Raw genomic sequence first — 10,726 nt, forward strand, 5'->3', positions numbered from 1 at the left:
TGTGGGACACGTGGATCTGTGAGGGCAGCTGAGCGGATTTATAGAGCAACCCAGGGCAGCAGCAGGAGGAAGGAATAGCTGTTACTGGTTCAGGTTCAGGGCACAACAGGACTAAGCTGGAAGTCAGGGGCCATGGCCCCTTCACTCCCCCAGGGACACGGTGTAGGCAGCATGATGTAGGATACCCCAGGAAGGGCAGGGGCATGGGGCGCCCTCCATCAGCCTGGGGCAGAGCTGGTGCTAAAGTCCCCATCAGTAAGACTGGGATAGAGATCTCAGGGATCCTCTTAGAGGCTAGAGTTGAGGGGAGGGTCACAGCCCATCCAGTGTGTCCAACTAGGTGTGGCTATTGCCAGCAGGCACAGTCCCACATGCAGAGCTCCCTCTGAATGGCAGGAGAGGGGGGACCTGGGTGGGTAGGCAGGCATGGCAGCAAGGGCCCTGGAGAGCCTAGTCCAGCGGCCCCTGGAAAATTAGGCGGACACAGCCATGCTCACCAGTGAGCCAAGCCCCACAAAAGGGGCAGGCCGCATGGAAAGCATGGGTGCCGTGCGGCAGTGGCGTCTGGGCCCAGTAACGGGCAGTCTTCTCAGAACAGACATGGCCACAGGGTGCAAAAGCGTGGCTGGGTGGCCCAGGGTCCAGGCAGAGACCAGCCTCCTGGCCGAGCCACAGGGGCACGTAGGGTCCCACAAGGCGGCACAGAGGACACTCGCGCTCTTGAGGGCCTCGCTCCCTCCGGCAGCCCCAACCATGGTAGCCATGGACATGACCACAGCGGACGTAGACCCAGGGCTGTTGCTTGTCAGGTGCTGTGCGGCCACGGGCTGGACTGGGGAAGGCCAAGGTGCTGAGGCCCACGGGACACTGGGGCCGTGCTGCGTTGGCCTCCTGTCGCTGGGCCTCCAGTTGTTTCAGTGTGGGTGCCCTCAGCAACCCTGCTGGAGTGCGCCACAGCAGTGTGGCCCCACATAGGTCGATGAGCGAACCATCTTGCAGGACGTTGGATTCGTTTTCCACCTGCCGGAGGCAGCAGAAGGCCTTAGCCCAAGAGCTCTCTGGCCCTGCCATCAGGCAGCCTCACCCCAGAGAAGCCACCTATCTGGCCAGTGGCATTCCCTGGAGAGAACATCCTAGGTCAGCAGGCCAGCCGACACAAAGAAGACAGACGCCACCAAGTACATACAGCCCCTGTTCTCAGTAGGACCTGGGCTCTGCTATCTTCGCGAGTCAAATCCGAAAGTCTGACCCAAAGCAAGGCTTTTCTTCAAAGTTTCCCAAAGCTCTCCCATAATGGCAGAAGTAGAATGCAGCAGAGAGAACGAATACGTCCCATGGTGAATACTGGCTACCCAGCCCAAAGCAGCTGTCCTAAGGGTCATGGATCACAGCAAAAACTCTAGAAGGAGCCTGGGTTCAAATCCCGGTCTCGCCATTCACTTACTCAGCTAAGAGAATAACTTAATTTCTGTGTTTTGGTCTCCTGGGCCTCAAAGTGGATTTCATTTCTCAAGTGGGCCTTGTGAAGACTAAATAAGCCACCCAGACAAAAACATAGAATAATGTCTGCTATACAGTGGGCACATAACAAGTATACGTCCATGTCACATTCACGTGTGTGGTTTGCTTTTCGTTTTGTTTAATTTATGAGTGTTTTGTCTGCATGTATACTATGCACCATATGTATGTCTGGTGCCCATGGAGGCCAGAAGAGGGTGATGGAGTTACGGATGGCTGTGAGCAGCCGTGTGGATGCTAGGAATCAAACCTGGGTCTTATGAAAGAACAGCCAGTGCTTTTACCACTGGGCCATCTCTCTAGCCCCTGGTTTGATTTTGAGACAGGCTCTTACTATATGTGCCCAGGCTGGCCTAGAACTCACAACCTTCTCATGTGCCGACACCTGGGGAGAATTCTGTGTGGTCCAGTCAAGAAATATAGCTATATGACCCTATGATTCCTATCCCTTACTCCCAGCTCCCAATAGCACTAGAGGGGTACTTCTGGATCAGCAGTATAAGAACTATTCCAAAGGCCATTTACTGCTGGGAAAGAGTAACAGCATGAAACTTCCCTGAATGTGACAGACACAGTATAAGCTGCCAATACTCTGGGCTATAAGCTGCGCATACACACACCAAGTGTCACCCTTGGAAGAGGATATGATTTTCCCAGCCTCCAAGCCATTTGGCTCTACACACTGCATTTGTGTAGTTCTAGTTCATATCTCCTGCTGGATCCCCAGCAGGATGACACTATGCCTAGGGGCCTTGCTCTGGCCCTGTCTATGGGGTAGGTGACAAGCATCAAGAACACCCTGAGCCTGGGGCTCACTAAACAGAGCCTAGCGGGACTCTCTTGGAGAGAAGTACCATCAATCATCTCCCAGCTTGGAAAGGCAATGAACTGATTATGAGGGCCTAGAAAAAGGGTGGGGAGAAATGGAGGAGGCCACCTACCAGCTTCCCCCGCTGCTGGGCTGAGCGGCTATCCCGCAATGTGTACACATTCCCGCAGACAGAAATCTCCCTCCAGACACCTGGGGCAGAGTTCTCGGAGAAGCCACCTGCTGGGTGCATCACCAGGACCCCGTTGGTTGTCAGGCCATCCATCAGACCATCAGGAGTCCTCCATTTGGCTGCCCGCTCCTAGGACCACATGAAGGATAAGCTCACAACTCCAGGAGCTCCCAAAAAGCTGCATGCCAGAGGTGTTGTTCCCCCACCTTCGAGTTTCCCAGAGAGGTCCTGGGTACCACCTGACCTCTTTGTACCCCACTTTGCTTCTTCGAGAAGTGGGCTGCTAAGCTGTAGGAGAGGATGGCTATGCAGCGGCCCCTCACCTAGGCTGCAGCGGCCCCTCACCTACGCTGCAGTGGCCCTCTAGCCTCCCTCCCATCAGCTTACTCTATGGAAGAGTAAGCCCTGCTGGGGGCTCACTCACTCCAAGAAAAATGTTGCTAGAAGCATCAAAGCCAGCAGCATAGATGCGGGCAGTATAGGGTGGCTGGCGGTCACAGAGGATGCGGCAGGCATAGCGGGAGATGGTACTTTGGGCCGAAGGGCCCTCTGTGGCTCCTCCGCCAGGAGATGTGTCTGTTACCACAAAGTCGATCATGTTTTCGGTAGAGCGGCCAATCTACAAGGAAAGGAGGACAAGCAAACATGTAAAGGTGGATCTCACAGGCTTCTCATCCAGTGTCTCAGCAGCCACCAAACAAAGAAGAGGTTAGACCCAAAGAGGGTAGCACACCACAACTCTGTAGGGCAGTTAGAACTGCCCAACCTTCCTAATGCTGCGACCCTTTAATACAGTTCCTTGTGTTGTGGTGCCCCCAACCATAAAATTATTTCGTTGCTACTTCATAACAGTAATTATGCTAATATTATAAATCATAATGTAATTATCTGATATACAACCCCAAAGGGGTCGCAATTCACAGGTGAGAAACTACTCTACGTCCTTTGGGCTTATATGAAGGGTCTCTACATCTGATCAGCTGAGGCATGAAGAAGCGTCTGCTCTGTGGCCCCATAGCTCTGAGAAACACTCCACTCAGGAAGAATCAGCTCATCTGCTGATAGACCTAAAAGGTGACACCCTGGAATAGTAACAGCAAATTAAACTTTAGTAAGAATGCATCTTTAAAAGTTGTTGTTGCCGGATGGTGATGATGGCGCACACCTTTAATCCCAGCACTTGGCAGAGGCAGGTGAAGCTCTGTGAGTTTAAGGCCAGCCTGGTCTACAAGAGCTAGTTCCAGGACAGGCTCAAAAAAAAAAAACCCAACTACAGAGAAACCCTGTCTCAAAAAACAAAAAACAAAAGAGAGAGAGAGAGAGAGAGAGAGAGAGAGAGAGAGAGAGAGAGAGAGAGAGAGAGAGATTGTTGTTGCTGTCAAGTAGGGTCTCACTCTACAGCCTTCACTGGCCTGGAACTTGCTATGTAGATCAAGCTGGCCTCAAATTCACCCATCTGTACCTCCCAAGTGCTGGGATTAAAATCTAAGCTACCACACCTGCTTATTTTTGTATTTGTATGTGTGCCTGAATGACTTTATTGCACATGTGTGCAAGAGCCTATGGGGGCCAGAGGGCATTGATTCCCCTGAATCTGAGTTACAGGCCTCTGTAAACCAGCGGATGTGGATATTGGGAACTGAACCTGAGTTCTTTGCAAGAGCAAAAAGTGCTCTTAACCTCTCTCTAGGCCTAACCTAGGCATTTTATACAAGACCTCAGTTACTCTTCCCAATGGAGGAGGCTACTATGAGCCTCATTTTACAGATGAGAAAATAAGACTCAGAGATGTTAAATGACTCTTGCCCAAAGTCACCCAATGGTAAGCGCACAGAGCTGAACCTAGGCATGATGAGAAGTACCCTATCCTCTGAATTCCAAAGCTCTAGGTGTCCTGACACTGAGGGCTACTGACTTGCTACAGACTGTGAAGTCAGCGGCCCGGTCTGACACATCCTGTTTCCCATCAAAGGGCAATCCACTGCAATGAGTGGTCAGAAACTCCTGTCCCAGGGTCTCTGGGCCCATGGCCTGACTTTGAACACCTGCAGAGCAGAGGCTGGGAGACAGGACATACCTGGAACATGTCTGTGTCGCTGTCATGTGTGTACTCCACTATGACTGAGTGGCTCCGGGACAGTGTGTACGAGATGCTATGCTGGCCTCGGTTACTCAGGGCCTGGCGGAGAGAAGGCAGTCACTTCCCAGAGTACAGGAGAGGTGTAAACACAAGCTCCTTGGCCAGCTCAAGACCCAGTAGCCACTCCCAGAAAGGGGCAGCTCCACCCTGTGCAGAGGAGACTGTATAGAAGGAACTCTTGGTTGGTTCTCTTGTTTAACCCCCTAGCTATCTCAAAATGTGCTAGTGCTCCATTTCTACGGTTGGGACTTGCAGGTCAAAGAAAGGAACCAGCCCTCAGGCACACAGTTGGAAACAGCAGAGACTTAACTTCCATGCCAACCCTCTTAAGCCAAAGTTTTCTCTTTGGTATTGTGTGTGGATGGCTGTTCTTGGTTGTCAACTTGACTATATCTGGAATTAACTAAAACCCAAACAATTGGGCACACCTGTGAGGGACTTTTGATTAATTAAATTATCGAAGTGAGAAGACCCACTTCTAATCCAGATATCTGAGGCAGGAAGATAAACCTTTAATCAAGATTTTTTTTTTTCAGGCAGGAAGAGCCACCTTTAATCTGGACCACACCTGCTGGCAGCCTATGTAGAGGACATGGAAGGAAGCTCTCCCTCTCACTGCAGGTCCATTCCTTCAATGGCATTCGAGCCTACTTCTTCAGGATTCCAGAGTACTTTAAAGACAGCTGAGACATCCAGCCTCGTAGACTGAAGGACTACTAGATTCTTGACCTTCCATTGGTAGACATCCATTGTTGGACTAGCTGGACCATAGTCTGTAAGCCATTTTAATAAATAATCCCATATCTTTATTCATAGATGGATAGGTAGGTAGGTAGGTAGGTAGGTAGGTAGAGTTTCATTAGATGAGTTCAGTTTTTAGGGAACCCTGACTAATACATTGTGTGAACATCACGTCCCACCCATGGAGCCTTAGCTACCTCTAAAAGAATGGTGAAAGGTGCTGGAGAGATGGCCCAGTGATTGAGAGTACTTGCTGCTCTTGCAGTGGGCCCAGGTTTGATACCTAGCACCCACATGGCAGCTTACAGGGTTTGTGACTCCAGTCCCAAGGTATCCAGCACCTTCTCTGACCTCCGCAGGCACCGATGCTCATGGTGCATAGACACTCCTGCGGGCAAAACATCTACACACATACAAATACATTGTAAAATTTTAAATGAGTAAAATTTATGAATGGGGAATGGCAGATAAGAAAACACTTTGCAGGCTGTTAAAGAGTGGGCACACTGAGAGGATGTCTGTTAGCACCATTTTGGGGTGTGTCTGTGGTGTACACATGTATGCACAGGTCATGTGCCCACAGAAGTCATCGGGAGTCCTCTTTTCACTCTGATTTATGTCTCTCACTGAACCTGGAGCCTGTGTTTTTTTGTTTTTGTTTTTTTGTTTTTTGTTTTTTTTTTTTTTTTGGTTTTTCGAGACAGGGTTTCCCTGTAGTTTCTAGAGCCTGTCCTGGAACTAGCTCTTGTAGACCAGGCTGGCCTCGAACTCAGAGATCCGCCTGCCTCTGCCTCCCGAGTGCTGGGATTAAAGGTGTGCGCCACCACCGCCCGGCCAAGCCTGTGTTTTTTAGTTAGGATGATGGTCAGCAAGCCTAGCAATCCTCCTGTCTTTGCCCTCAACCGTGTTAGGGTTGCAGGCACGTGTGTTTTTAGTTCATGAGTGCTGGGGAACCAAACTCAAATCTTCATGCTTGCATAGCAAGCCCTCTTACCCTACTGAGCCGTCATCTCTCCAGCCCCAATAGGCAGAGAGTGAGAAATGACATAGTGGGCTCCCCTGCTCCAGGAAGGCCATGGGCAGGTAGGTCTAGGAAGGCTGAAGACCTGGACCTGGGTACACAGGACAGGACCGCATCCATTCCACTGGGATAAGCTGCTTGCCTTGGAGACCAGTGGTGTGGAGATGTGGTGCAGGACGTCTGGCTTCACTCCGTTGGCATGTGGCCGGCGGCTCAGTGCCAGGCGGCTTCGGCGGCGGCCCTTGTCCCCATTTGCCAGACACCCATTGTAGCTGTGGATGTGAGGGGAGAGACAGTGGGAGGAGACAAAGAAGAGAGTGAGCCCCTAGGGACCTGGAGGAAACTGCCAGTTCAGAGCAGACCCTACTTTGATAAACAAATGCTAGAATTACCCAAAGCTACAAGAGCCCAGAACAGCAAATGGCTGCATTGAGGGGCAGGCGGTGGGGTCCCTCCTGCAATGAGCCAAGTGTCCCCTGGATGCCTCAGCTGTGACAGCAGATGCTAGGATTGTAGAGGTGATGAATCACAGTCATGTTTGTGCCCTCAGTGGAGGAACCACCTGCCATGACCCAGGCATAAGTCAAGCACACTCAAGCCCCAGTGGCAGGAGCTGGGATAAGAACCCAGGGCTGAGATTCTGGGAGCAAACACCTACCCTGGGCCCCGAAGGCTGGAAAGACCTCTGCAGCAGAGGGTCATTCGTCAAGCAACTACCACAAATGACCAGGCAGGGAAGAAACTAGCTTCTAATGCCATCCTCTCCATCATCTCCACAGTCTCCATTATGTCCGGCTTCCACCTTCCTTTCTAGCTTTTACTCAGTGGGATGACCATGAGAAGTAAAGAGGAGGTGACTCATTGGCTTGACTGCTGCCATGGCTGCTGCCTCCGTTCCTGGTCCTTCGTGTTTTTCATTACCTAATGGAATGTGTGAAGTGTCCTGCCAGGGAAGCGTCTTTCTTCCTATTTTATAAATTAGACAAGTCAAGGCCCAGGAGGGGAAAAAAAGAAAAGAAGCCAGATTGTAGTCATATTCCACCTAGACTTGCCAAAGTCCTTCAATCTAGAGGACTCTGAGCCAAGGCCTTTTAAGACTGGCAGGCTGCAGTGAGGTCAGGCTTTAGTGACCCGGTGGTAAAGTATAGTGTGATGATATGAATACCGAGCTAAGAATGTTTCCTGTAAGTAGTGGGGAGTCATAGAAAGCCTTGGAGAAGGGAATAAGTAGTTGCCAACTACAGGGCTGGGGATGAAGCTCAGTGGGTGGAGACTTGTCTAGCGTATACAATGTTCTGGGTTCAATTCCTAGCACCACATAAATGCACTCTGGTGGCAGATGCCTGTGATCTCAGAACTTGGAAGAATGAAGATGGGGAGCTCAAGGTCATTTCAGCTACTTAGGGAAACAGATGGAGTCCAGCCTGAGCTATGTGAGACCCTGTCTCAAGAGGAAAAAAATGTCAAGTACAAGGACCAATTAGAATTTAGTGTGTCTGTTAATATCTATATTCTCTAGACCCATCCAGAGATTCTGCCTCACCAGAGGAAGGTTCTTCCAGTATCTCACAGCTTCTTTTCTCTCTTCCCCTTCTCTCTTTCATACCCTTTTTCTTCTTTTTGTTAATTTGGGGACAAGGTCTCATATAACCCAGGTTGGCCTCCATACCTCTACCTCCTGATTAGATTAATTAGAGGTGAGTGTCACTCTACCCGACTCCATGTGTGACTTCTGCGTGTTTTCCAGCAGCTCTGACACACAGCTTAAGTGAGGATTCCCTGAGCTGCTCAGGACAGAGGGCTGTCAACAAGGCCCCTCCTCTGAGTCTGCAGTCTCCTCCGTCCCTGGCTTTGCACAGATAGAAACACAGCCCTTCCTTCTGTCAGGACACAAAGCAGCTGCTTTTCAGAAGTGAGCACCCTGGTGAGGAGCATATCTTTTACCTTTCTGAACACTTCCTGAATGGGCAGAGGCAGGGCTAGAGAGGGACAGATCGGGATGCAGGCTGAGACACAGGAACCTGGCATACACACATCCTGGCTCCTCCACTCCTGACATACCTCTCTGAAATGGAGGTCATTTGTCAGGACCTACTCAGAAGGTTGATTTTGAGAAGTAAACAAGATAAAACACTGTAAAATGCTTGATAGAGTTTGGCATGGTTATAGCAAGCTCTTGATATGACTGAGTGAGTATTGTTATTTGAAGGAAGGTGAGGTGGCACATACAAGTCACCAGATGACAGCCACTGATATGTATTGTTACTCTCCATCATGAACCTACAGCAGATCAAGTCATGTCTTCAGGGCAGAAATGAGGTCAAAGAAGACACAGGGAGAGAAAGAAGCATCTGTGTCTGGGGGAAGAGTTTCATGGGAAGTGTAGGTAAGGACAGGGTAGGGGTAGGGGGCTGTCCAGCCATCAGGGCCCATAAATTCCCCTCTCATAGCCTCCACTTTCTCATCTGTAGCACAAGAGTGAGCTGCAGCTTACTGACAGTGTGCTAGATCTACAGTTAGGAAGACCTGGGTTCAAATCCCAGCCCTGCCACTTACCAGCTGTGTGCCCTTGGGCCAGTCACTTCCCCTCTCTGAGCCTCGGTTTCCTTCCTTCCTTCCTTACAGCATCTTTGTGAAGATTGAAATGAAATAATGTCCAGGAAAAGGTTTAGCACCGCCTGCCTCCCAGACGCTTGGTCCATGTCCTTTACAAAAGTCCCTTCCTTCAGATAACCTTTGGGGGTATGACTTAGTGTCAACCCTGTCTTCAGAATGGAGAAATGGAGGCACAGGAAAGTTTGGCACCTTGCAGAAGTAGGATTGGGACGGAGAAGTTTTGTTCAGCACCAGAGTTCTTCCTCCACACCTCCACACAGTACAGACCCTTTCTCATCTAATTAGAAACTGTGGTAAGCAGTTAAGAATTGTCTCAGGAATTTTATGAGAAGCAGAAAGACCATCTAATTATGACTGGGTAAGGGTTTGATCAATTTTGTCTTTCATCTGGAAAGGTAACAAGAAACAAAGAGCCAAGAGTCCTGGGGAGGGCGGCTGGTACCCATTGTTGTTTTAGTTGACCCAAGGAAGGGGTTACCCAAGGCCCATCACTCCCAGACTAGGGAGGCTCACCCCAGGACGATGAGTTCACCATACTTGATGGGTTCCTCGCCTGGCAGTGCGTCTTCACCAGGAGAAGAGAGGATGAAAGAGCCCTTGTTCCCTGGGTGCTGGAGGTCCAAGGTTTGAGAGGATCCCACGTCAGGGTTTCCTTCCAGCACCATTCTGAGCAGAGTGGGAGAGGAGAAAAGAACTCTGCAGCGCCCCACCCCAGCTCCTCTCAAGCTCCGGCTAGCTGCAAAGCCACAGCAAGAGTGGCCCTTCAACACTTGTTACTATAACTACTCTGTCTCCCCTAAATGATGACATTGCTGGGATACCAAGGAGGGAGACTGATGAGAAAGGCCAAGAAAGAACGGCGAAATCAGAGGGTCAGGATATTTGATGGGGCCAGTGGAATACACCAACTTTGGATGGAATATGCTTGGAAGACGAGCAGCCAGGACTCAAGGGACCTTACCTCCCAGACTTAGTTCCTGGCTTAAGCTCTTAACCCCAAGACCTCAGTTACTCTCTCTGACGGGTTCTTCGCTCTATGTGTTCACTTTAATCTTTCTGCCCCTTTGCAGGTCTAGGCCTCTGTCGGTCAGTCCGTTCCCAATGACTCTCTGTCCTCCCAGCCTGTCCTTTTCTGCCTTTTCTGCCTTTTCTCTTCTCACACTCGATTCTCCCCTATCAACCTGCCTTCCTCTGTCCGCTTGCCTGTCTCTTGTCATCCACCTCACTCAGTCTCCCCGTGTTGGTCTAGCACTGCAGGCAGGCCTCCAGATCCTTCCCGGGTGCGCACCACCACCTCCCTCGCTCTCTCCCTCTCTCCTTTCCTCCCTCAGGTGTCTGTCTGCGGTACTCAGGCCGCTCTGGTCTCCAGAGGCCTGTGGGGGCGGCGCTCTTCAATCGGGTTCCCTCTGCAGCAGAGCGGGTCCCCCGCAGGCTGCCTATTTAACAACCCCAAGGCAGGATGGTCTGCGCTGAGGCAGGCCCGCACCCCGCGCTCTGGACGGGCACAATGATGGCCCAGCGCATACGCAGATACACAGCCCGGTGGCCCCTCGCAAACACGCGCGCGCGCGCACGCACACACACACACACACACACACACACACAGTCCCGCACACCCCTAGCACCGCGGGCAGTGCCCAGAGGGGCGCAGCACACCCAGACCTGATACCGCAGGGACGCGCCCACGCG

At 51.1% G+C, this 10,726-nt stretch overlaps 1 protein-coding gene across 4 annotated transcripts; it reads right to left on the reverse strand.

The window, feature by feature from the left end:
• Positions 1-450: 450 nt before the first annotated feature.
• On the reverse strand, positions 451-9,702 carry Peli3 (pellino E3 ubiquitin protein ligase family member 3). Of its 4 annotated transcripts, XM_038349096.1 has the most exons (7): positions 9,551-9,702; positions 8,978-9,049; positions 6,564-6,693; positions 4,597-4,698; positions 2,944-3,138; positions 2,460-2,648; positions 451-1,020 (listed from the first exon to the last, which is right to left on the reverse strand). In XM_038349096.1, exons 1-7 carry the CDS (start codon positions 9,700-9,702, stop codon positions 451-453), a joined length of 1,410 nt encoding a protein of 469 aa, XP_038205024.1. The 4 variants fall into 4 exon arrangements, with proteins under 4 accessions (XP_038205024.1, XP_038205052.1, XP_038205033.1 ...); XM_038349124.1 differs by lacking the exon at positions 8,978-9,049 and having other exon boundaries at positions 6,564-6,587; positions 9,562-9,702; XM_038349105.1 differs by lacking the exon at positions 8,978-9,049.
• Between the last annotated feature and the right edge of the window lie 1,024 nt (positions 9,703-10,726).

The sequence above is a fragment of the Arvicola amphibius genome, chromosome 1 (assembly GCF_903992535.2).
Source record: "Arvicola amphibius chromosome 1, mArvAmp1.2, whole genome shotgun sequence".
NCBI classification, from domain to species: domain Eukaryota; kingdom Metazoa; phylum Chordata; class Mammalia; order Rodentia; family Cricetidae; genus Arvicola; species Arvicola amphibius.

Excerpts from the sequence above, each read along its gene's own strand:
- Peli3 (XM_038349096.1), bottom strand. The coding sequence starts at position 9,702 with ATGGTGCTGGAAGGAAACCCTGACGTGGGATCCTCTCAAACCTTGGAC. Across the intron at positions 6,694-8,977 it reads GGCCCAAGGGCACACAGCTG|CTACAATGGGTGTCTGGCAA; the intron begins GTAAGTGGCAGG and ends TCACATCCACAG. Across the intron at positions 1,021-2,459 it reads CCCAGCAGCGGGGGAAGCTG|GTGGAAAACGAATCCAACGT; the intron begins GTAGGTGGCCTC and ends TGCCTCCGGCAG.